At 38.3% G+C, this 27,682-nt stretch overlaps 1 protein-coding gene across 2 annotated transcripts in view; it reads right to left on the minus strand.

Annotated features, from left to right (window-relative positions):
* The window catches only part of HMGA2 (high mobility group AT-hook 2), a 117,229-nt gene that overhangs the window by 81,452 nt on the left and 8,095 nt on the right, over positions 1–27,682 (minus strand). Inside the window, exons 3-4 of one of the 2 annotated variants that reach the window (XM_083860559.1) lie at positions 23,492–23,542; positions 22,687–22,792 (exon numbers count right to left, since the gene is read on the minus strand). In XM_083860559.1, the coding sequence (XP_083716685.1) occupies positions 22,687–22,792; positions 23,492–23,542 (157 nt within the window). The remainder of the gene's footprint in view (positions 1–22,686; positions 22,793–23,491; positions 23,543–27,682) is intronic. The other variant, XM_083860560.1, reaches the window with a different exon arrangement.

Consider the following 27,682-nt stretch of genomic DNA (forward strand, 5'->3'; position numbering starts at 1 on the left):
TTATGACACTTTAGGTTTACAAACTCCTATACGTCCATTTTCTTTGATAAAGCATGTGATGAGAATGTCACACTGCCAGCAGGATTGATCCCCTGGGATATCACAAACCTGATAAGTAAGGGGGATCGGTGGCTGCAGGAGCCATCTGGCTTCACACCTGTGAAAAGCCACAGCTGTAACACCAGGAGTGATTCAGGCAGACCCCGAGACAGTGCTGTAGATGCCCTCCTCGACTGACAATGTGTGGGATTGCAGCTGCAGGAGCACCAACACAACAACCTGGCACGCCTCTAGGGGAGCAACTGACGGGCAGCAAAAGGCAAAAAAGCATTTCAGATGTTCTGCATATTGACTCCAAGCCCCTGATGGAAAAACTCCCAACTTTAATTACAAAAATCTTTGCACCATTAATTCAATTACTGTTAAAATAAAATAACAATAGCAGCAAAAGGAAATCATCCTGCAAAGGTAGTGAATGGAATAAACCATTGTGTCTTTGCTACTGTATTATACATTATACTTTAAAAGAACATAGTTTTCTATTTTTTGTTGTTCTTTTAGAAAGACAATACTAGAGAAACAAATTAAACTCTATAGCTGTATCAAATTTTTACTAAAATCCATCATTAATGACTTCCCAATGAAAGTGAATTTTCAGGCCTGCTTATTTAGCATGTGCAAAAGTCCTCCCTGGGAAAGAAAATCCCAAAAATCACTGAACAAGAAGTACCGAAAAGCAACTACATATCCATTGGGAGGTTTCTGCATTAATTTTATGACTCATTACTACTAGTTATACTAATTTTAAATACCTAGAAAATATTTTAAAGACATAACATTCTGTTACTACTGTGTGAAAGAGGTGATTTTAATAGCAATAGGCTAAGATAGCTTGGCAGTACTTCCGTCTGACCTACAAATGCCACTTTAAGACAGACAAAAAAAACCCCACTTGGAAGTCTGCCTGAAGGGAAATGGTTTTCTTGTGAAAGACCTTGTCAAACATATTAAAATCAAATTTTGGGACTTTAGCTGAATAAACAGCTTTTATTGCTTAGCTCTGCTAACTGCATTCTAGTACTAAGGAGACATTCTGTAGTAATAGCAAACTGACAATTTTACATCAGCACCTCATGACTATTCACAAATCTCCACTGACCACCACAGACATCAGTGTTAATAAAGGTCAAAATTACCATCTATCTACATAATCTCTTGTAAGGACCATGTTGTAAAGGATCAACCAATCTAATTGTTTAATGTATTTACAAAAATCTGATTAATCACACTAAAGTAATAGAAAACACTTCCACAGATTTTAAATACTTGATTCAAGTCTGAGAGATGAAGGTACAATAGGTTCTTTATCAAATATTTTACTCTGATATTAAATTGTTTCTATTCCTTTCAAGAGTACATTAGCTGACTTATTAAATCGACTAGTTACTCATTTCAAATTACTTCCTCAGTTTGTGGTACTAGGAAATGACTCTTTAACAAGTATTCTTGAAAGTGTATCATTGCTCATTCACTTGGTTAGATAAGTTCATGCCTTTTAAAGCAGATATCAACTTGCAACTTTTAAAACAAAACTGAGGCAGCAATTAGTACTGTAAGTATGCATACAAGTGAAAGACAGGATTGTTCAATTTTGATTATCTACCTAACCTTAACTCTTCTCACTAACCCTGCCAAACATTTACTTTTCATATTTGTTTTGTAAAGTGCTACACTACCATTATTTTCCTGAAAGAGATTAGTTGCTGCAAAACTTCCTTTTCCTAAGCACTTCAAGAAAACCAATGCATATACCAGTGAACAAAATGGAAAAGTCACAGGAAGCTGAATGCCACATGTTGGACATGCTACATTAAATGCAGCCTGAGCTGCAGGCAGGGAGAGTGAGATTGTCTGCAAAATCATTAAATATTGCTCTTAGTGCATTCAATACATTTAATGCACTTTGTACATAATATTTTGATTCATTTATTTCATAATTTAAGGATTTGTATCACATCATTTTCTATTCAGAAAGACATTTTGGTGACTATGGACTCAGAAGTAATCATTGATGCTTTTTGATTGTTTAAGACTTCAGGAGCAAGATGGACTCCTTTTTTTGGTAAGAAATATGAAATTAAGTATCTTTGCTATCACTAGGTACAAAACAATGATGCCTTTCTCACAACCTGCAGGCTGAACTTAATCCACAGAAAGCTTAGTCTCAGACCTGAGCACACTCCCCACAGAGCTGGGCATCAACAAACAAAACATAATCCATCAGATGAAATGGAGTCAGAAGGTTGGCCAGCTCTCTTTAAATGATATCCCTGTATTAGAATGTACTAGAATGCATTTCAGATTCAAAGATAAGCTATTTGAGGATAAAGCAAAAATCACAGTTAAAACGAGAGAAAGAAAAATATAACCATTAAAAAGAGAAAAAGAACAAAGTGACTTCATTGGGGAGGTTAACATTTTGTCCCTACTGATGTTTGTCAGAGCTGTAATGAAAAGTAACTTCCTGAAAAAAAACCGTTTTAGTATTAGGGGTCACTACTCCAGAGTCTCTACAAGAAAGGTCACAAAAGTTCAGGTTGTGAGGAAAGGGACATCAGGAGGAGACAAAACCAACTGACCTTGACTGTGGTAAATGTTCACATATTTTTCCAGCTTTGGCAAATAGTATATGGTCGCATTTTGATATTTTTATTGGGGACATTTTTCCAAATATAACCTGAATTTTTAGGTTTTTGTTTCTTAAAAACATTAGATTGGAAAGTTTTAACTGCAATATTATTTTTACATTATTTAGTATGTTCTATTTGTATATAATTAAATAAAATTTAATTTTATGTACAATTCAATGTTTTCTATTTCTGTTATATTAATATTTTTTATTATGAATATTAAAAGGTGTTTGCCTTGGAACTTCTTTGGTTTGAATGTCTGAGTGTGTCTGTATGTAGAAAAGTTTCTCAAATACGGGCACTTCAAAGAACTTCACAAGCTACATACTGGTGAATCTGTTCTTTCTCAGGTGGCATCCAATTCACACAAAGAGTATCTTTTTGACATCTCATTCACCATTTCATTCTGACCAAATCAGACCTGACTGATTCTTATACAACATGTCACCACAGCCACTCATAAACTCCTGACTTCTTCAAACAAAGGTATTATTCAGGTGTTACAAAAAGACTGAGGGCCCTTAAGTATTTTTGCAAGTTACATAAATATACTACAGTGCACTCTCAGACATGGCTGTTTTACATATGTAACATTTGAAGAATATTTAACTGAATGAAAATTAAAACACGTTCCCTTCAGTCTCTGGAAATTCTCCTCCCCAAGGCTAACGGAATAAAATACTCATGGAAGAAAGAAAATCAGATAAGGAAAGGCTAAAAAAAAGTCAAACCCAGAACATGAGACTCATCTCAATTTTTTTAATGCTTAGACCTCCTAGTGAATATGTTTGTCTCAAATCCCAGCTCCACAAGCTTCAGGAAATTCAGTTTTTATTTTAGCAGAGATATTCTGGTGCTCAAAATTAAATAGAAGCTACTTACTTGGGGGCTGTGAGTTAAGCACTCCCAGCTGTGGGAAGCCCCGATGCGCAGTGCGGCTGCAGCATCTGGAAGGAGGTGGGCACATGGAAGATTCTCACCTCCTGCCCCCCCATTGCTGCCATTTGCATTAAGATGTTTCACATTGTTGCTGGTGTAATCATTCCAGGTACAGTTACCGTGAAACTGAGGCTAAAATAACCACCCACAGCATGACTGAAATACGCTCAGTGCATATAAAGGTGAGTGACCTCACAAGAATTGCAGCAGGATTTCAGAGTGCTTTCAGAGCAGGAATGCGAAGAGTGTTTGCATTTATCCACCGACAACCATAGGTTTTCTAGGTATCTGATAAATGTGACAGGTTTCTTTTATCAATTTTGTTCTTTCTGGCATACAAAAACCTCAGCAGACACCAACTCTTGATGTTTGTATATTTCCTCCCAAAGCTGAAGGATTTGCTCTTTTGTCTACAAGGCCCAGGGAAAGCAGGGTATTTACTAGGGTGAATATTTCTAGAGCACCATTTCCCTACATCAGATTTACTTAATTGAAAGAGAACTGTAAAGAGACGCCTACAGCAACCTGCAGCAGGCTGGAAGACCTGGCCAGGAGGACAGAAGGGAAAACATGATAGGCAACAGGGGGAAGAAGAAAACAAGAACCTTACAACTAAACTTCTCATTTCTTCATGGTATGGTTTTATATTCAGACCACAGAGACAGCTCAAGAGGCGGCTGATCACCTCTCATCTGGGCTTTTTACTTATTGAGGAAAAGAAATTAATCACCTCAAATCCATCCTAGTTAGCCGAATATCACCCACACAAACTGAAAATACTCCATGTCCCTGAAAAGCTAGTACATTCTAGTACATTCTAGTACAATCTAGTACAATCTAGTACATTCACCTTCATACAAACATAATTTTCAAGAAACTGTACTGGGGACAAAGCTACAAAAAAACCCTTACTGTTCAAAAGGGAAAAGGTATCATCTTGAAAAAAATTGTAAGGTTGACATGCAAAATATTATTTAAATGTTATACACAGTACATCCCACTCCCCAGAACGACTGTTCTCATCTTGTCTCATCAAAATAAAGAGCAAACCTACACTGGTTGTTTCCTCAGGATGGAGAAATCAAGATTTAACAGCCTCTCCCAGCCACTTCTGTGGCTCAGGAAAAGCCCAGAGCATTTGCTGTTCTTACTCCAATACCAGTTGTGAGAAGACTTTCTGCTCTCTTGGGAGCAGCAAACAAAAAATTCCTGTAAGAAACCCAGTGCGCATGAGTCCATTAACAGGCCGTGGCTTGGCACAGAGGATGTAATTATTAAAACTCCAGGAAGTGGAGAATCCCTGTCCAAACTTTGAAATGCTAGGGGGGAAAAAGACACAAATCCTAGGGGAAGTATTTCAGAGAAACTAAGAAATAGTGCCTGTGGGAAACTATAATGGAAAGGAAATTTGGAAAGTATTTAGAGTTAGAACAAGTGGCCCACACAGAAATCCCTCCTGTTGTTATCAGAAGAGGGAAACATGGGCAAGACAAAGATGCCTGAAAAACATAAACACAATTAAATAAAGCAAGACCTACTGCTACTATTAATTGACACACCAATAAATACAAATCCTGTCTTGAGGTCTGATATGTGAAGAAGCTGAAGAAAAAGCATTGAGAGAGGAAAGCTCCACGAAGGATATGCTGCCCATTTAATGCAATCTCCACAAATTTGCTATTCCTTTTCAGGTGCTTTTTGATAAAAATGCCCAGAGACAGGGTAGGGGGACAAGACTGCTACCACAAGGAGATTAAGTGGTTGAAGGGTGACAGGTACCATCTGAAGTGAGCCAAGGTCATGAACTCTGTAGAGATTCTTGAACCAAGGCCAAAGCATGGACAGGGATAGGTTTCTATCTCTGCCAGAAGCAGGAAGAAGCATAAAAAACAAAGTCACAAAGCTGCTGTGATTCGTAAGCTTTCCCAACACACTGCCCAAGGAAGAAGAACAGGAATACAAACATAAAAGCACAGCCCCAGAAACTGCTTGGACTCACTGCTGCATCTCCTGTCTTGTTTAAACTAACAGCTCCAGTGTATTGAGGGGGAATTAAAAATCTGTTTGCTTGGTGGGAATGTAACAGGGACAATCCTCAACACCTTCTCAACAGGATGAGAAGGACTCATCACTCTTTCAAGCAGGGTTTATGGGAGCCACTAAGCAACAGAAGTGGAAGAAGAAGAGCTGTAAATCCAAAAGTGAAGTTGGATGTAGGAAACATTATCAAGCATAAAATTACTGCTAGTAGAGTTCTTTCACCATGTCCCTTCATGCCAACTGTGAGTGCATTGAAGTTCATCAGAAATGTTTGCTGCTGATAATCTGAGGAAGCTTTTTGCAAGAAACTCACTAAGGATCTCACCTACACAAGGATCACACTCATAAAAAAGTCCTTGAGGAATCAACAGTGTCTTTTTCAATAACGGTTATACCTTGGGAACTTTTGGTTTTTTTGAAACAGCACACAAGTCAGAAGGTAACTTTGTTCTGACAAACACAGCAGCTTTAAATAGTAACTTGACTATTTCTAAAGAGATGAAAAAAAATTCTTGCAGATTCATGTATTTTTATGGTCTTCAAATAATACTATAGTCTCACAGGAAATTCTAACAACGGTTCAGCTTGAATCACCTCTGTCAGTACAGTACATCATCTGATTGGGGATTTTTACCCAACCCTCCTATTCTTTATTAATAGGATCATTTGTCTGAAACCTGTTTCTTAAGAGTTTGTCTGTTCATTCTGCACCTGAAGTTATAACCCTTTGTTTTCAATCTCACAACTGGTTGCTGTGGAAATCATTATGATGTCACAAAAAATAAGGATTAGTAAAACTGCAAGTAGGGAATAAACAAGTTGAACAGATGAACTGTTAAAAAAGTTTTACTGCAAGTATTCATAGAAATAAAAAAAAAAGGAAAACAAAAACTTTCCTCCAGACCTGATCTATGACATATGTTCACACAATGCTGACACAGACCAGGGACAGAAGACTTTTCCTTCATGACTTTTGGTCCAGGGGCAACATTTGGAAAATCTACTGGCTAGGAATATATTTGCTATGTCTTGATAAGATACAGAACACAGGACCTTGCTTTCAAACTACTGTGAATCTTATGTTTCTCTCTTGTTCTAAAAAGAGAACAAAACAACTATTCTGTGGCTAATCTATGGATGGATAATGGAAAACAATGCATTTGACCAAGCAGTAAAAATAAGCTCCTTGATAGACTTCAGACCAAATTAAAACTGACTCCTTGTGGTGCCTACCAGCTGCAACATCCATCAGAGCAACTGGTGCCCACACATCTTTGCCATGAAACACCCTAAAGCTCAGACTGGTGAACTCTCTCTCTTTGGCAAGTCAGATGGGTGCAGTAAGTCACAGGATACAGTCAAGTTGGCCAGCTGCAGAGTCAACATGACAGCACAGGCATAAGCTTTCAGCTGAAACTTTTGCCTGATAGGGCCTGAGCAAGGACCTTTCCCATCAGAAAACTGACCACCAGAACCTCCCTGTCCCAGTCTGGCAGCAGCAATTTGCAGCAGTGGAGTGGCAGATCCATCAGTCAGCTGTAGCAGGTCAGGTCAGAGCAGAAGAGAGAGGATGTGGCTATATGCATGATCACTGTGGGGTGTGCAGACCACACACATGGGAGCACTTCCCTCTCCTCTGCAGGCCTAAAGTACTGTGGGCAACAGAGATCCCAGAGCTAACTGTGCTTTGATTGCTGCCCAGACAGCTCCTGGATCACTGCAGCTTGGCGTGTAGCCATGTCAGTTCACACTCCCCTGATCCAATGACAAGCTGCCCCTCTCTTGCACAACACAGAAGTGTAGCCTGTCGTTGCACATACATAGGATACATCAGCAAGTGCAGTAGAGGAACAAGAAAAGTAGAAATTGTCTATTGCCTTTATAGCCGATTCCTGTTACGGGCACAGATCAATGCTGTTCTCCCATTTTCATAGCCAACCATGTGTGCCCCCAGGTTCTTCCCCTCACAGGCCTCCAGTAGGACTGCCAGGAGCACAGCTTTCTGGCATGTGCCCTACCTTACCACTTGTGAAACAAGCACAGGTTGCTTGGATAGATTTTTGTCCCCTGGTTCTGCTCTTCTGTGTAACACAGCAGAAACACAGATGAAATTGCCTTTCACCTTTGTTTAAGACAAAAAGCAGCCGATTCTCAGCACAAGGGGTAAAAATCCACTTAATAATGGGGAGAAATCTCTTTCAAAAGCAAAGAGCACACACAGTACTGGGATGCCACCTGGCTCTCACCAAGACTTTCCAGAATTAAGATTCTTAGTCCTCCTACCTTGACTTAGCACTGAGTGAGATGGGCAGTTAAAGAAAAGCTAGGGCAACTCTACTATTCATTCCAGAATCGACCTGCCACCAAAGAAAACCTGTAAGTAATCAAAGCTCCAATACCTGCCATTTCACTACTGGTGAAGAAGGAAGTATATCTTGGTGGCATTTTCAGTCATTAAAATATCTGAGACACAACAGGCTCAAATATGTTGACAGGTATAGCATAAAAGCATCTAAATTTTGTTTTGAAATGTGCCTGGTGCTTATCTCATCCAACCTTCTACTCAAAGCTAAGCTGACTTTTAAATCAGAAGTTAGATCAGGTTGGCCTGAGCTTTCTTCAAGGAGGGAGATTCCTCAGCCTCTCTACAGAGCATGTCCTCTGCTTACCCCCTTGTATGGTGGGCTTCTTTTCCTCGCTACATGGGAATTCCCCTTGCTAAAACTTGTGGCCCTTGCCCCTTGTTCTCTTATACCATGACACAACTGGGGAAGTGCAATGGACTCAGAAGACCATGCAAGCAGGGGAGAACCCGATTCTGTTTCTGTTGGGAATTTGGCTTGTGCGCAAGTAACACCCTTCATTCACTTGCATCCTCAAAAGCCTCCACTCCCCATGGCCTGCCTATACATTATCTCTGCCTCCTACCAGGCTTAGAACAGGGAATTCTGGTATCTTCTAAATAAGGATGAGAAACTTGCATATAGGTACAACATGTAACTTATTCCATTTTTCCATGTGCTTTACAAATAATTTTTGGCAAGGTTTGGCAAGCACAATGGTGTTCTATTTAAACTGCAGATCACTAATTTTAAGAGGTTACAAACACTCTGCACATAGATTTGGTGAAGCAATCCTTTGGTAAAAAAAGTAAAAATTGCAGTAATATTTAGCCTTGGAAAAGAGGTGCTAAAATGTTCTTTAAGAGATACTTGCACCTTCTTATTGAAATGAATGTTTCAGCCACACAAGTAACAACCACCAATCTGAAAAAAGGAAACACCTTGCATTTGGTAGCTATTCACTGCTCATGAAAGCATTGCAACCCCCTTAATGGAAGACAGCTTTTTCTTTCATTAAATACATATCTGTAAAAACAACTCAAAAGACATCAAACATCAGGAAAAATACATTGAAATAACATTAAAGATCTAGTATAAATCCACAAAAGCCAGGAAATTTAGAGACAAAGAAAGACTTTCAGACAAAGGAAAACTTTCCAATGTATTAAACTGGAGTGTAAATTCACTTCCTCCCTATGCTTGCCATCAAGTCATTCCAGACGCAGGGGGTAAGTTCCTCCCTGGGGTAACTCAAGTGCTTTCAGCAATACTACACCAAAATTCAGTTTGGCCCTACAGAACTGTCTTATTACTTTCTCTGTTTCTGATAATTGCCATTGGTTTGAGTTTAAACAGCAACTTCCTGTCTTACAGCTCATTTTCCCATCATTCAGAGACTGTATTTGTGAGATCGCAATACTTTCCATGATTATAGACTATGATGTCAGCTGTGGGGTTATGACTTCACTGACAGACTGGCTAGAAGGAGAACCACTGTGCAAAGAGAAAATCCACACTCAAACAGAAATATATCTGAGATTAGCAAAGACAACACTGCACCTCAGTGGGGATGGGCATTTCCATCTGCACAAATAATGTCTCCACTTTTTACTTGAGCCAAGTATGAAAATGTCCCTTAAAATTTCTGTTTTATTCATAAGTCATTCATGGTGCTGATGCGTTGCCACCCAAATTCAATCTTGATGTCAGCAGCAGTTTAAATCACAAGCTGTGGGTCCTTTTTGCACTCTCCGGAAGAGCAAAATCAGACATACAGCTTAAGACAGGATATGAAGGGAATGAAGTGATTTTGAGCTGCCTTCAAACTTCCCTTGATTCTGCCCTCCTCCTCAAGCTGACATGGCTTTTGTCTCTGGGGTCTAGCTATCCTGTCTCCAATAAAGCAAGATAGCCATAATGAACTAGTTACTAGGAGATACCCAGGTATCTGACTGAGCAACAGAATCCAAAAAGAGGAATGTAACCTCCTAAACTGTATCTAACCCAGGTAGTAAGAAAGTTACCCTGAGCCTTGATATACAGAGTATAACTGCTAGTAAACAAAAAAGCTTTACACATCACCTTGGTTTCTGAAAGAAGAAAAATTATTTTTCCTTTCAGTTTCCTAGATTGCAAGAGGCAGAGGGGCTATGATAGGCATGCAAAATAAGAAATGGGTAACTTAGACACTCGCTCACCCTGGTACTGTGAACTCTGATACCAGCATATGGGACACAACTGAGCTGACAACCGGTGAGATCAAATTCAGTCTAAGAATTCAAAAGTGACAATTCCCCAATACTCTAGGTCTTATAGAGTAAGATCTTTGTTCCTTCTTTTTGCCTGTCTTCTACTCTTTACTGTTTGATTTTCTCGAAGGTTACCTGCAATCTTTCATATTGCTCATATTCTCACAGTTAGTCTCGGATTAGACGCTTATTTTGTTAGATATCTTCCAAATAAACCATCACACTTTTTAAAAAGTTAAATAAATGCCCTTTTCAATTTTTCAACAGCCTGATCCTGCTTGAATTCCTGAAAATGAGAACTTTTTCAATGTTTCTATCCATGACATTTATGTAGCCCTGAATGAGAAGGGCAGGCAAGCTATGGATTCAAATGTTGACCCAGAGAAGCCAAACACAGAATGCATACAGCTATGTTCACTTGTGCTTCTATACTCGTGTAAAGTGTCTGGAATGCTCACAGAAGTGTGAAGAAAGGACAGAAATCCTCCACTTTTGTTGTTGTTGTTGTTGTTGCTTTGTTTTAAGGTTACTAAAAGCTTTTCTGAAAACTAACACATTAAAAAAAAAAAAAAAGACAGAAAGCTAAATACATCACTACAGTTCTGCTTCTCATTTATTACATACTCAAGGTAATGGCTTCAGGGATCTGAAGAAAGGTGTACAGAGCTTTGCAATGCAAAAAACTTGCTCTAGGACATTACTTAATTACTATTTGAAATTTTAACCATGCAAAGAAAACCACAGTGATTTATAATTATGCAAAAAGATAATGACGACTCTAACTTCTCCAGTAAATAGCTTTTTTTGTGATTTGGCACAATGGAAATTAACAACATCTTTCTTGGAAAGCAGTTGCATCTGGTTTGCCTGAAAAAGTTCTGAGACCTATTTCCTGAAATGAGCAGTGAAAGAGATAAAGTACCTTTCTGCTTGGAGCAAAATTATTATTAGGAATATAATTCTGAAACGTTTCTGTGCTCGTGTGAACTTCAGCTATAGCATAATGTCTCTTTGTTGTTCCCTGGGCAATGGACATTGTCTTTTAAGTAAAGGATTTGTTCTAGTTTAAACAAAAAATACAATGTGCAAAACCCTCTCCCTCAAGATATACTGCAGATTAAAGGACAAATTCTTTCCCTTACTCAAAACCATAATAGGTGGCTTTTTTGTTAGCATAACTAAGAAAAGATTTCTAATTTATTTATCACTATTTACAAGCCTTTGGAGAGAGAAATCCTGAGCTGAACCAAGTAAGTTGGAGTCTTGCTATTGGATTCACTTCAGTGGAGGCACTACTTTACACAGTCTCACCTGAAAAGGAATTTGTTTCAGTGACTAATATACCCTCAGTATGTATCTACCTAGGACCACAGCTCAATGAAAGTTATGCATGCTGAAAAAGCAAGATAATTCAGGCATTTTCAAAACCACATCTTTATATATCTTTAAATAAATTGCTAAAGGTTACAGTACAGAGGTGTCCATATTTCACTTTTCTAATAATTCAAATTGTTTTATCAGAAACGATAAAAGAAGAAAGAAGTTATCCTTTTAAGAAGTATTACTGTTTATGTGGTGTACAAGTTGCTTTATAATTAAAAGCAAAAATAAAAATCTTCTCTGTGTATCTCTGTACCAGTCCAGTCCACCTGTTACTCACACAGTGACTGCTCAAATCTTAACTGACATTAATAATAAATTTACTGTATTCACAGATTTAGTCAAATACTTCTTCTTGTTATGTAAGAGTCACCATAAAGTTTTTATTGAACACGCATAGATGGTCTTCCACAAATTACCTGAGCTTTGTGCAAACCTGGCTACTCAGACAATTTATAGAGCTTGTCACCAAGCATCAGACACAGTTATGTATCCCATCAGTGGCAGAAGGAGAAGGGCTGAAATCCAGACAAGTCATTTCATTAGGAGTTTGGCCATTGACTTCAACAAACCTAATATTTTATCATGCATCTCCTGGCTACATATTCAATCTAGTAGACCAGGGGCATCATGTCTCAGTGGTAGACCATTTGTCAGGCTACCTATCTCAATGAGAATTAAGTGTAAAAGCTTGATTAAACAATTGCTTGAATGGTCATTCTTCACTTGAACAGGAAGTTTGCAGAAGTGCCTTGAAAACTTCATGCACCTCTGATGCCTCCGAATAGTTTGTGAATGTTAATGAACATTAATGAATGCAACAGTGTGTGCCATGTCAGAGGGCACCTTGTCTCCTCTACATATTCAATACTTTGATCCAGGTACTGTATGTACTTGGTCGGTTGTGTGAGATGTTTTTTTCAAAACCGAAATAAACAGTTGAACATGGAAGGAGGGCTCCCAAGCAGACTTCTCAAGGCATTTAGCATCATTAACAAGAAACAAAGCAGGAGAAGCAACCAGAGCCTGAATAGGTTCCCTGTGAATACTAAGGAAACCCCAAGAATATGTTAACACAATGCAATTTTTGATAAGATCATAACAGTGAAGCTCACATATGTGTTTCTATTGCATCTTGTAAAAAGCTCCAATTTCTATTAGGATAATTGATAACAGTCAAAATGGATTTGGGTAATATGTTAGGAAAAGTCATGAATTCTGCTCCATACAGAAACTACCAGTCTGACTGCTTTTAAGATCTCAGCAGTTACTCAGAACAGACAGGATGTAAAAACCCTAAATTGTGCTAATGCACTCAATATCTTTGAGTTTCCAAAATGGAGACTGCCACCATTGGCAAATGACTTTTAATCAAAGCAAACCAACCTCTGCAGACGAGGTGCCATTCCCATTGGCACCAATACAGATACACAATAATACTTAATTTATCAGTACTATTATTTAAATCATCAAAAGTAGCACCAAAGTCAGACCCTGCAGTTCCACAGTTCAACAGTTGTCAGGATTGACAGAGTAGAATAAAACAAACTGAAAATAGAGAGTTTATTTAAAAGAAGTGAAAAGAAAAGGCAGAATAAAGGCATACATTACTAGTCTCCTAAAACTGCTATGGAAATAGCACTCATTAAAATATATAACTGAGCTGCCAAAAAAAAACCCCTGAAACTCTACAATACCTGCAATGATAATAGGGAATACGATTTAAACTGGCAAGAGAAGGAATTAAAATCACATGCAAATAGATTGCAGCAAGCTGTTGCCAGCAAAATTCTAGTTATATCCATGCTATAAAACACACAAGTAACATCTTATGTATGTGAAGATTTCACTGGAGTGGGGTTTGATCCATCTATTCCCTGCAGCTATCTCTGGAAGTTCCTTGGTTGCCTAGTATTTTCTTACTAACCTTCAAGCTCTCTCAGTTTAATTCGCTGAACATACTCAAAATTTATAATCTAAGGGCAGCTAGCCTTATGTCCTCTCTAAAACTCCACTCCATTTCAAGTTTCAGCCAACAGTCATCCAAAATCTAGCTCCATCCCTGGAGATGCCTTCAGAGCTATGAATTACCAGGACAGAGCATAGCACCGTTCACAGTGCTCAGGTCCAGCCTGGACATCAGCATCTCTGAGCATGACTGTTCACGGGGGGTTGATCTACTAGCAAATGCGATGAAGAATCAAATTCACACTTCCATATGTGTCCCTATCACAAGCTCCTTGTTTTCCTGGATAAGAAGCATTCTCCAGCTCCTCTCTTGAAGCGGGAACGCTATGCAGAGAAGAAGCTACACAGTTTTTGAGTACTGATTTAGGCCAGTTTTCAACACTTAGGATGGAAAAGACTTCTAAGATCATCAAGTCCAGCCATTAATCCAGCATTGCCAAGCCCACCACTAAACTATGTCCCTAAGGACCACATCTATATGTCTTTTAAATATCTCCGGAGATAATACATGGACTTTTTAAATATTCTAGGAGCCTGTCCTGGAAGGGAATGGATGATAGAATCTAAAACCCTAGTGAGACAGGCTGTAGCTTGGGTGTAATGGAATCCCTGAAATGTTATGCCATGAAAGAAAAAGGATCAAACCCAGAGATGCCTGTGTTTGAGAGAGAAATCCACCTTCCCCTCCCATCAGCATAGGGTGCTGGTGGCTGCCCTTGTGCAGAAGCAAGATTTCCTTCCTGAAATGAAGTGAAACCACTGCAACATCAAAACAACCAAGAAGTAACCTCCTTGTCTCACTGTATTGCAAAGAAGGAAATCATATCCCACCGACAGTACAGTACTACAGTAACAACAAGGCTAATTAATTACCATCTTCTGTGCAACCAGGACCATTCTGAACAGAGAGCAACACAGGAATGCAAAACATTGAGGTCAGCCTCCACGCCACAATTACATGCTTCTCAACATACAGCTTTTTCAGACTGTCATCTTCCCAGGCCTCCATGTCTCCCATTTCAGAGTTCCCTCAAAACTGAAAATCTCTGTATTCTCTTGGACCCAAAAATATTTCTTCCTCTTCTAGCAGCACTGTCACTGCTGCATCTTTAAATCATTGAACTGCATATCCCAATCTGACTATTTAAGCAATACAGCTTGTGAAGTCACAATTTTCAAATGTCAGGGTCTTGTCTCTCTTTTATTTTCCTGGTTTTCCTTTGCGGTCTGATGACTTAGGGACTTGTAAATGCTATTGTAAATGATGGTCCATTTATATTTTAAATGGGAACTAGCACAAAAGAAATTCAAAACAGTAGAGAAAAAAAGAAAATATTTTTCTTCACTAAGTGTTGTATGCTACAGAATGAGAAGATGATTCCTGGTGAGGATATTTGCAGCTATTTAATGGAGGAAGCCCACTTTCTTGTTGAAAATCTAGCCTCATACCTAAAATATAACACCGAACTGTAATTTGAAGTGAGGCTTAGACTCGGAATTAAGGAAGAGGAAATAACAATACTTGCAATTGAAGCATATAATGACTTTCATTCAAACACCTGAAAGTATTCTCTCCTAATAAAAATTATCACAGTATCAGTCTCCCCCAAACTCTTCCAGAAGAGGATCAACCCTGCATTCCTTTGGCATCCACATTGCCCGCTTGGGTCTGTACAGAATGCAGAACAAAGCCAAAAGTATTACCTGCTTTTAATTATTATGGTAACTCTAAATTGACAGGTATAAACTCACCCACACAGGGACTGAGTGCCATTTATAAGATGGCCTTTTCTTGCAGAGAAAAAATGTGATATCTTCTTGTACAGCTATTGCACTATGGGGGCTTGCAGTATAAAGCAGAATTAAATTAAATTATGTTAAAGGAGTAGCACAATTAGTCAGAAATTTTAAGAAAAGCTAGAAGTCTTGACTGAATCTTCTCTTCCGGATGACACATTAAAACATGGGTTTTTATTCCTTCTGCAGCACTACCTTTCAAGAGAACAGGGAATGAAAATAAATGAGGTGACTCATCTATTTCTAGATGAGGTGACTTGGAATGGCCCTGTCCCACAGCTATGACTCAGATTGGCTAATGCTCAAAAGGAGAGCAACCATATTCCAAATATTCAAGGACCAGGCACCTTGTTTTTGTGACTGTCATTCAATCAATCAGTATTGGATTTGTATGTAATCAAAGTACAAAGATGAAAAAATATCATCATTATGCATCAAATATCCTTCAGGCTTGTATATGGGATTGGTTCAAGACCCTCCCGGTCCTGAATCTATTCCTTCTATCCTGTATATGGAATCACAATCACAGAATGATTTAAGCTGGAAAAGAATTCTAAGATCATCAAGTTCAACCATTAACCCAGCACTGCCAAGCCCACCACTAGACCATGTCCCTAAGGACAACATCTACATGTCTTTTAAATATCTGCAGGGATGATATATAGACTTTTTAAATATCTTAATCCTACTCGTCATTGCCCACCAGCTAGACATATATCAGAGATACTGAAATAGTCACACCTGAATTTACAGAAACAGGTAAAAAAAAATCTATTGGTTTAAAATAAAGGATTGAAAAGTGTGTTTCCTTCCCTGCCTCATCCAATGTGCTCTCAAGCAAGCTTTACTGGAGGAGGATGGCCTTGAGCTGAAGGCACAGGGCAGGCTGCCAGGAAATCTGAGTTCTATTCCTGGCTCTCCTACAGATTTCCTTGGGCAAGGCAATTAACCTTGCGGAGTACACTTTGAGTGGAGGTGAGGCCCAGCTTCTCTTTCTGCATTCATAACATTTTCAATGGTGAAAATGGAATTGTAAGAGCAAGAATGAGTGCCTGTATTTATCTTTACCTGATGCATTTTCTCTGTCAGGTATTTGGAGCACAATTGCTAATAACTGTGCTAGTAAGAAACATTAAGAATTCAAATACTGCAGGCATAAAAATGCCTCCTGATGTTGCCACGAACAACCTCCATGCTCAGTTTCCTCGTACGTAAAGCAGGCACTAAGGCTTATAAAACCGAAGTACACAGCCAAATAGAAAACTGATTTCTAAAGTTCCTTAACACCTGTTATCTGAGATCACAAAAAGGAAGTTGTTAAGAATTTCAGTTTGCCTCTCACTAGAGATGCTCTCCTTTTACTTGGTGCATTTATTTACCTGATAAAATTTCCTCTTTGGACCTCAAATAGAATAAAAGATTTTCCTTTACGGAGTCTGAAATGTCAGATGAAGTAAAAGTATTTTTTTAGCTAAGATTAATACACCTTAACAGAAGTGCAAGTGAATAAGAGAATGAGTGAAATATTCTTTTACCAATATAAACACATTTTAGAAAACAAATATCATGGCTAAATTTTATGTTGTGGTCTATTTCAAATAAATGTTGCCACATCCATTTATACCAACAAAGAACAGGACTCTGAAATTCTAAGGAAGGACACTATTTGCTTAGACAAATGTCTAAAAAATGAAGACATACATCTCTCTGAACACTGGGGACACAGAAAGTACTTTTAGTGATTTTTTTAATGCATTTGATACAAGCATGTAAGATGATTTTTTTTTCCTTTCCCAAAATGTTGAATTGAAAAGCAAAAAAAAAGAAAACAACCAAAAATTGGCAAAAAAAAAAAAAAAAGAGCATCTGTTAGTCCAAGGAGAAAAGTTCAACAATCACTTCTTTTGTCAAAATGCTCATGTTTTGAGACGTGATTCCTTTTACAGGTCATCTGAACTGGAAAGTGTAGAGGTATAAAGATTTTAGGGCTTTTAACTCATGTCCTTCATCTATTTCCTAAGTTTAGGAATTTTAAAGAAGAATCAATAGTTTCTTCATAATTAAAAAAGGCCCTTCAGGCTGTGTAGACCACTGAAACAATGAACACTCTCAAGTGACATTCTTGCCCACACAGATGCAGAACATGTTCAAGAAAGAAGGTATTTTATATTACCAAGTTATAAAATAGTATCTATGACCTCCAGAAGGAAGCTAAGGTAGTTTCAAAGATTAAAGTAACTGCAACTTAAGTAAATTTTCACTATGTGCTTCACATGAAGCAGTAACATGACAGATATAGGAGTCAAAAATTGTAAAGATTCAAAGTAACTGAAATAATGTTATTCTTCCAAGAAAAAGAAACTGATTTTCTCTCAGTGCTACCTTCTGTAATTACATAAATAGTAACATTTTCATTCATCATTCAATATATGTGACTTAAATTTTACCTCAGTCATGGCTTGCTCCTAATGGACCTGGTAGTATTTAATTTAAACAAACATGTGTTCTCTACCTAGCTTAGGGATACACTGGTAAGCACCACATCAAAGGGGGGAAAGTCTCACACTAGCCTTTTGCTACCTAAAAGTCAATTATGTGTCTTATTTTATTGTCTAGGTTGTCTTCCATAGTGTCAAAAGTTTAATATCTCCAGCTGAGAATTCACCACTGCTATAACAAAACCTTCTTTGGAGCAGGATAGACTATGATCTCAGAACATTCTTCTTTCTCTCTAACACCCAGTGAATAAGTCTGCATGAATTTAAGTATCTCTTGGACCATGACTTCATATGAGACAAAAAAAGGCTGCCTGCATAAAAAGTAAGAAAAACTAGTTAAATGACTTCACATCACAGAGTATGTCACTATCAGGCAGAAACTTGACTTAGAAACTTGACTTAGGTGTGGAAAGGCTCAGTGTTCATATTCACAGGATATTTTGAGTTGGAAGGGACCCACAGGGATCATCAGATCCAACTTTTAAGTCAATGTCTGTATGGGCATTCAACCCACAACCTTGGTGTTACTAACATCATGCTCTGACCAACTGAGTTAATGTGGGCAAGAAATAGCCTCAAAACATTGATGGGTCCTCTGAGGCAATGGGATTTTCTTGATATGTATTTCTTTGAAATTAAGAACCTCATTTTCAAAATCTTAATGAGCACTAGGAGTCCTTGCCCTGACACAGGAACTGCTGGCATAGAAACATCCCACCAATTCCATGTTTAAGGTTTTGTATCTCAGCTATGTCAGAATTGCACTGGGAAATAATCTGAAGAAAAAGTTATTATAAAAAAAGCATTTTTGTAATTTTTTTTTTTAAATGTGGTTTGGCACTGCTTAAACTGCCATTCTATACAAAGTGAAACTCTGCCCTCACTAAAAAAGTACTATAATCATCAATCATATAATCATCAAATGGTTTGGGTTGGAAGGGACCTGGAAGATCATCTATTTCCAACACTCTGCCATGGACTAAGACACCTTTCACTAGACCAAGTTGCTCAAAGCCCCATCCACCTTGGCCCTGAGCACCCCCAGGGGTGGGACAGTCACAATTTCTCTGAACAACTGTTCCAGTATCGCACCACTCCCACAGTAAGCAATTTCCTCTGAGTATCTAACCTAAACCACTCTCTGGGTTTAAAGCCATTTCCCTTCTCCTATCACCACAGGTCCTTGTAATAAGTCCATCTCCATATTTCTTGTAGCTCTCTGTGGTTATTGGGAGGCTGCTCTATGGTCTGTCTGAACAGCCCCTACCCTCTCAGCTTGTATAGGTGACCATGACTAAATCAGATTAAAAATCTGCTTAAGGAAATTATTTCTTATTATCTCTTATCTCCTACCAAACTGAAATATGCTCTCTATACTGTCTAGCAGAAAACAAAATTGTTGCAAGTTTTCTGAGCAAAACACAGTTCATACTTAGGCTTCAGTGATGAGATGAGCAAGCAGATGTTTCACATGCATCCTGCATGGCCCTGGTCAGAAGATCACCAACTATCTTCTGCTGTTACAAGCATGCAAATTCTAGAATTGCATCTATCCATCTTTTAAAACAGCTATATGGCATGGAATCAGCCATCTCTTCTCCTCATCAAAGTCCTGTTCAAGGCTGTAAGAAGCTCTGGACTGTTCCCTGGAACAACTCTGCCATGCCATGCAGAGAGTCTGTGGTTCAAGTCAAACGATTTGGAAATCTTAAAAAAAAATTCTACCTAAAGACTCAACAAAAACAATGGAAATAATAAACAAATACCCTTTTCAGCATGAACTTCAAAACTGGATGTCAGATTCCCCCAGTAAACTGATGCCTGAGAGCACTAGACGACTATGAAATTTCCAGGGCTTTTCAAAGCATTTCTTTGGAACAAACAGCAAAACAACTGATTACTTCTGATTAGTCCTCTGCACTATTCATAAACCTTCAGTCCCCTCCTTTCAATCAAACTACAGGCATACACAAATTACATAAAATAAAAAATAAAAAAAAAAAAAGCTTTTGATAGCTCTTTACAAAGGCCTATGTGAAGCCATGAGCAAAACAGTTGCTGAGTCCATGAGCAGCAGCATCAGGCTCCAATGGCAAACACGTGGCCCCGATGAAGTTAATGACAAACCTTTCACTGACTTCTGTAAATGTGATTTTGACTTTATGCCTGTGCTACATAAAGTAATTCTACAAATAAAAACCAGGTTGCTTCATAGCCTTTTTTTAAGCATCAAAGGCTATGTCTACAATATGGACCACAGGATAGTGCTGAGGACCTAAGGTCCAAACCACACACCTTTCAAGAGGCTTTTATTTCACACTAGCCTAGTCCTGTGCGTTGAATGTCTACCAGACTGCACTTCTGCAGCACATCTTCCAATTTGGTTTCATTTGAAAGGAGTCCAACCAATGACCTCTGGGACTGCTATACAATGCATACAGTAAGTGGGGAAAATTAGTAGATGCATTTCCAAAGCCTACTCCTGATTTGACCTAACACACTAATGCAGACGCATTCAAGGAGCTTAGAATATGTTTGTGCAATAAAACCTCTAAAATTAAGGAGTACTGAGGTCTCCATGAAGAGGGTTAATAGGTAATAGACTCACAGCCTTCAGTGTGTTCCACACACGTGAGCAACCTACAGTGAAGGTGAGTTTTACAGCAGCAAGCACTGTGTTTCTGATTTCAGCTATGTTCATTTCCCACCTGCTTGACCTCATTATCTTCAGGACTTTCATTCAATTAGCTCTCCATATTTAGAAAGCCTTTCTATGTAGCAGAAAATTTTATTTTTGTAAGATTTTGTTTAATCTTTACTGTCTATTCTATTGACAAGGGTCTTCTTTCTCTTGACAACTTTACAAAGTACACATTATTGCATTAATAAGATCATTTGATGCCTCATATGCTTGTGATAAACTGGGCTTCTTGCCCTCTTCACTTGGGTTCTCTCTCCCCCTCTCAGTTTTATACTAGTCAAAAAAGATTTCCTTCTCTTCTAAAAAATAATATATAAATAAATACACTATGAGTCACAAACATTAAATACTTAATTTGAACCAGCAGAAAGACCAGCTACCAGAATTCTACAGTGGTCTGTTAGCTTGTATGTCTCTGCATGAGCATATTGAAGGAAACAGCAGAAATAATATTTTACAATTTGATGAACAACATATGACACAGAACCTCTAGACTCCCGAAAAAGGATTACAAACTTGTGAAAATGTAGAATTCTGCCGTCTCCAAGAAAAAAATCCTACATGCTCCTTACTTGCACAGATACTAGACCATCATTGTTAAGGCTTGACATATAAATAAATTGGATTAAGGAAGAACATAATCATTAAGGATTAAACTGAGATATGGATGATAAAAAAGGGACACTTTCTGACTACATATTGGAGGTCTAAATAGAAAAGATGATGCTGTACCATCTGGTTTCAGGCAGACTCCTGCCCTGATTTCAACTACAAGCTAGAAGGAAGCCGTGAAGTTCATTTAAACTGGAAAGAGAGAAAAAAGAGAAAGGGGGAAAATGGCATATTTGATTCTTATGGTCTGCGGAATTATCTTACTGCAAGCTGCAGATTGGAGCATTATCTCTGAAAATTACAAGAAGCAATCATACCATTATAATAAGAAAATAAAAAGACTATGCTTGCAACAGGCACAACAGCAAAGTAATACCAAGTTTCAAAATATGCATTAATTTAAAAAAAATGAGTGAAACTCTTGGAAGTATTGGTCTCATAATAAAATAATGCATACAACCCATTTCAGTAATTCCCATTTCTGAAAATCAGATTCTTGACCTGACAAATAGCCCATTCCATACTGAATGTTCCACTGATACTGCCTATTTCTTCCCCATAAAAATACATAGAAGGGAAGCATTCTAGCCTACAAGATGCTAGAAGTGCTATATGAGCCCTTTTCACTGAAAACTCGCCCTAGTTTTTGAGTATGAGTACTTGGAAGAGAAAATCTTAACATTTCAGGCTGCTGTCTTTTCCCCAAACTCTTAAACCCTCCCTACTCACCTGCACACATTCCTAACTCAGAGGGGACGGCTTGACTGTTATAAATTAATTACTCTCATAAACCAGGTATTTTTGCTGTTTCCCAGGGATTGCACCCAAGGTGAGGATCAAGCAAGCAACACTCAGCATCCAGATACACAAGGTTAAAGCCAGACGGGAGAAAGCAGACAGAAACCGACCCATGCTTTACTGCACTTGGCATTTGCCTTCCTGCTGCTTATGAGAAGATCACCAGCAGAGATGTGTTTGAAAAAGCCACCTTTTTTTTAATGCCAGTAAGCTTCCTTAGGTACCTGAAAAGTGCCTGACCTAAAAACTACAGGTATAAACCACTCATCTAGTAGCCCTTTGTTTTCTCCAAAGAAATATCCTCTGGTACCTTCACTGGAAAATGCAATAGAACTAGCTCTTAAGGTGATTGCTAAAGGCAGCTTTCCCATGTTTAGTGGCTGATACTCTGGAGAACCTTAGCTGTAGTTTTCAGTGCCTTCTGGTGCTCTTTGAGCTTTTGCAAGCTTATGCTTTTACAACTCTTTTAACAGCTATGCAAAAGAACTGAACAAAAAGGAGGAGAAAATGACAGGACCGACAAGAGGAAAAAGAATAGAGAGTGAAATAAGAGATTGAAATTGAGATGATGAGGGTGGATTTGAAAAAGAAGTTTAAAGTAAAATGTTGAGCAGGGAAAGGGAACTGGAAAAGGGAAATCAGAAAGGTTAATTTGTCATGAAGCACATAGACCTTTATATCTTCTAATACTCAACCCTATTTTCCCAGTGACACTCCATATGAAAGCCCATGCACAAGTGAAAAAACATGCAGATGAGAGGCATGTTACCCTCGTTAGCTGTAAACATCAGTGAAAACACAAAATTTCAAGCACCTAAGACTGAAATACTCCCATAGCCAAAGAATGAAAACATGTCTGATAGACACATCTAAAGACTAAATGGGGTCAGGAAAAGCAGAAACTTTTAATGAAATATATTACCAGTCACTGCAAATATATGAGGCATGAAAATGACTGTGAATGGAAAAACTAAGTCCTAAGTGCAAGTACCCTGCTGTTCATCTGTGCTCTTTCTCACTGGATTTAAGGAAAATAGACATGTTTCCAGGCAATGTAGAACAAAAGCATTTTGGTTTTTAAACTTTATCTTGTGCACCCTACATCTGAGTCTTATCACCCTCTGATGTCTGATATTGCCCCTTTAACCTTTGTTACTCAGTTACTGAACAAGTTATCTTATTATTACCCCCTTTTGAAGGAAGAGTAGAGGCTCTTTTCATGCTGATAAGATACAAATAAATATTCACTGGAAGCAAACATTCAGTTGTAAAGTGTCTTGAGCAAACTACCAGAGTCTAAAGGTAGGAAGCTGTGATCACCTTCTTTGCTCTCTTAACCCTTTAGTCAATCCACCAGAACAGAGAGACAGAGAAGATATATACTTTTTTTTACAAATGAAATTACTGTTCTCTAAAGGAATGGACTTTAAAACATGCTTTATAACACAGCAAATAAATCTGGAAGTGAAATACCTACCCATTTTCTGGGCCGGCCTCTAGGTCGCTTTTCAGCAGTGGCTTCTGCTTTCTGTAAAAGAAACACAACATATTTTATACCTCAGCATTACTTAACAGCCTCAGTAACTAGGAATCCCTTTCCTGTAACATTAGCTACAATTATACCTCTTGGGTGGCACCAGGCCCCCTAGCTAACCTGTGTGGGTTTTGGTAGAATATGATTATGCTGCTTTTTTCTGATGTTTCCTAGCCAGTGTGGCTAGCCAGTGCTCACCTGCACCCAAGGGTGTCCCCAGCCCTGATCCACACTGTGTCCAGGGGCATGGAGGAGTGTGCCCACACAGCCCCAGCTGCTCAGGGCCCTCAGCAGAGCCTGGGGTGTCCTGGCCAGCCATCTGACATGCAGGTGAGAGCAGGGACATAGAGCGATTGGGTAACCTGAGACCCTCCAATAACATCAAATCTAGTCTTTCACAGGCCATCAAAAATACTTGAAGATACTAAATTAAAAATACAGCCTGCTTCAAGTTTGATCAAAGCAGCTTACAACAGCTATGATTCCTTTTTTAGTCTCATTATGTTTATGCGTGAAATTAATTAGGACAGACTATCATCATGAACATGTCTCTGTTCTTATCGGGAAACAATTTCTCTACTTTTCACATGAAGTTCTCCAGGCAAAAGCATCCCCTTAAGCTGTAAGTAAACCTTTTATGGCCCAAAACACACCTTCCCTTTCCAGGTTTAAGGAAACAATATGGAAAAGGCCCTAAAAGTGACAGCTATATTTATGTAAGCCCAGTAGTTGCTCCTGGAGCTCAGCTTAAAGGAAATATGGGTTCTTTTATATGCTTTTCCACTAATTCTACTGTGTGACATTGTGAATACTACCACTAATAACAGTACTTATGCAGTACACTAAAAAACTTACAGAGTTTAAAATGAAAAAAAACAGATTATTCTCTCTAGCTGGGCTATGCCCATCCATACACTTCACCAGGTAAACAATCCTGTTCCACTCGGGATTTTGCCATCACCTGTAGTCAGGACAGGACTTGTCAGATACAAAGCCCCCAAGAATTAAGACTTTTAGTACAAATGAATTCTGTTGCTTTGGAGTTTTTTTTCCTCAGTTAACTGTATGTGTATTTGATTTGCCTTTAGAAATCAACTATGTCATTAAATAAATCACTTGCTGGTCAATCACTGTAACATATACTGTAACCTAATGCTGTGTAAATCTGATCTCTCTAAAAGAGAACTTGAGCTGAGGAACTAGTGGAGGAATCTCTACAAAAAAAACTTGCCCTGTGAGTTAAATGCAATTACTTTGAAATAAATACCTTGCAATAAGAAAGCTGTGAAAAATAAAATTCACACTCCTAAAGGGCAAAATTATCACTCAGACTTGTTAAAAGAGTAAAGTTGAGCTTTAATCGTTTATACCGGTGTTACATGTAAGGTGAAACCCTCTTAAGAGAATACTTGTTAAAGTGCATTTGCTATATCCTATAGCTGTCTATTTCAGAGTTTTGTTTCCTTTAAGCATTCAATTTCTTTATACCTTGTAACCTGAAGGATGCAAAAAACCAGATATGGTTTAGCATTGATAAACTGTATCTCCCTGATTCTACATTTACTTCATGAAACACTGGGCATAAATCTTAAAAAGAAAATATTAGTTATAATTGGTCTTAACAAATCAACGCTTGACATGTTATCAGAGCACTAAGGCTATTTATTTTCTTCTGTGAATCACTGCATCTGAAGGAAAGATCCTTTCCCAAAACTCTATTTAAAAATAATTAACTTTTTGAAAACAAAAACTACTTTGGTCTAATAATTAAGAGTCCGTCCAAGTCTGACACAAATTTTAACTACAAATTACAACGAACATGAGAGATTTCTCTGAATAACTAATCTTCGCTTCCTGCCATAAACTGTCACACAGTGTGGCCACTTCCCATGAGCAGTGCTGAGCTCTACCACCACCAAAGGTTCATGTCAGAAGTGGCTGGTGTTCCTCCTGGCTAGTTTGGGTAATGGTTTCTCAAGTGCTTGGGGACCTTGCAGATTGAAAGGCACTATATCCCTGCCGTATATGACTTCCACCTCATGTCAGAAGAAAAACATTTCCATAGTTCTTATCAAAACCAAATCTTTCCCAGAGGTGAGCTGAGCAAACAGCCAGGCATGCCAGAGGTGATGTTTTGGTACAGAGAGATTCTGTAAGTAAATAGCAAGGTTTTCAGAGATTAAACTGCAGAAAATGAATGACAAGAACCTCCAAAGTGGAAGTTTTAATCGTCTTTTCAAGAGTAGAGAAAGACAAAACACTTCTAGAACAAACAAAAGAAGTAGTAGCAGCATGGTAGTAATGATAAATACATGATGTTTAGGAAAATATTCCACCTCCTTCCCTCTTTTTTCAGTCTGTATTTTGCTAAAATACAGCCTGTATTTTCTCCAGAAATGTAAGACTTTCTTTTAATTCACGCCTTGAAGAAATGTTTTACTGTATATCAGACAGATAATACATTGTTTCTCTGTGAAAGAGCTAAAACATTGCCTTTCCTCTGAATAAGTTTTTGCATCATCAGAAACACTCTGGTCTGTTGGCTTTTGGCTTCAATTGAAGTGTTGCCTCTGAAGTCAGAGGCAAATCCTGACAGAGCTCCAGGCCACCCAGAGGTGGGTTTGGTCAGGGGGTTTTAATGTTTTTTTTAACATTTGGTGCTACTATGCTATGAGGCGTTACCTTGCTTTTCACAGCTAAGACATGAAATCACCAAATTTAAGGAAGGGTTGGGTATGTCATCAAACACAAAGCGCATTTCATTAAAAATAAGAAATTTCTTATAAACAATAATAAAACATACCATTTTTACAATGTCACATTTGAGGAACAGAACTAAATGTACTCACATTTAAAAGCATGATCTATATGGGAAATGGTTTTTATTTATCACAGGTAAGAAACATCACCATTTCAGTCACTGCTATCTGGAAGCAAGCTAACAGTCCCCAGGAAGATTCGCAACCCACTTAAACCCTGTACCCCAGGGCCATCAAACCCTGCTTCCAAACAGCTTCTCTCAGCAACTCTAGGACCTGACTGCCCATGATCTCTGCCTCTTTATCACAAAACTGTGCTGTACCCAGACAGAAACAAGGGCTGCACTACTGAAAGCAATTAACAAGACAAATATAAATAATTGAATGGCTATAAAGTGCTCTTTGGGCATCTATGTATTGTCAAGGAACACCTCAAATGCAACAGAATCCAAATTTGAAGAACTCTATCTACTTTGCAAAATGATTTGCTGGAGATCTCAGCTAAAATGTGTCAGAGCTGTAAGTCAGGTAAAATGAGTGATAGTTCTCAGGAGGAAGATCACTGCTGTCAAACAGAGTCAGAAGACCTTGCCCAGGAATGTGACCATCTCAAAAAACCCACACAGTTACTTAGTCAAAAAATACTCTTTTAAAAAACCCTTAGGCATTGACTAAGTACAAAAACATCACTTTCCGTGTCCTGTTTTATCCATTTTAATGCTAAACAAAAGTCAATCTTCTGCTTTTCCTATCGTGGTCAATACATTTGATTTTGAGGTCTCTTATTTTTGCAGTGCAATAACCACGCTACAATCACTTGATAAATTATATCTTGTTTTCCCTTTAAGCTTGCAATGACTGGTGTTGGTGGAAATGAATGAAGCATAGAAAGCCAACTAGATTTTTGTGAACCAATTCAGGGCAGAGTCCTGATCACATGCACTTTTCTGGTTTGGTTTTTTTGTTGTTGTTGTTGTTGTTGTTGTTTTTTCTTTTACCTTTGGACTGCTTAACCCAGGGACATGCCTTTCTACATACCAAACCTGGCCATGTAACATAGTGACAGTAGCAAGTGTAGTCACACACAGGATCACAAGCTCTAGTTTTCAGAGAATGATGCATCAAGCTCTAGGCATTTTCAGTGAAACTCACTATACCAATAACTACAACAAACTCAACATGTTTCAGCTGAAGATAAATTTTATTGAAGAATTTTTACCATTGCATATTGATATCCCTTGACAATTCCTGTAAAGACAAACATATAGTAGCCACAACTCTTTTTTCTCAAGTGTGTTTCCTGCTCCCAAACAGGAAAGTGTTCATGCCTATACAGTATTACAATATTTTTGTCAAGCTAAACTACAGGAGCTAA

The sequence above is a fragment of the Zosterops lateralis genome (assembly GCF_965231275.1).
Source record: "Zosterops lateralis genome assembly, chromosome: 4".
In the NCBI taxonomy this organism is placed as follows: Eukaryota; Metazoa; Chordata; class Aves; order Passeriformes; family Zosteropidae; genus Zosterops; species Zosterops lateralis.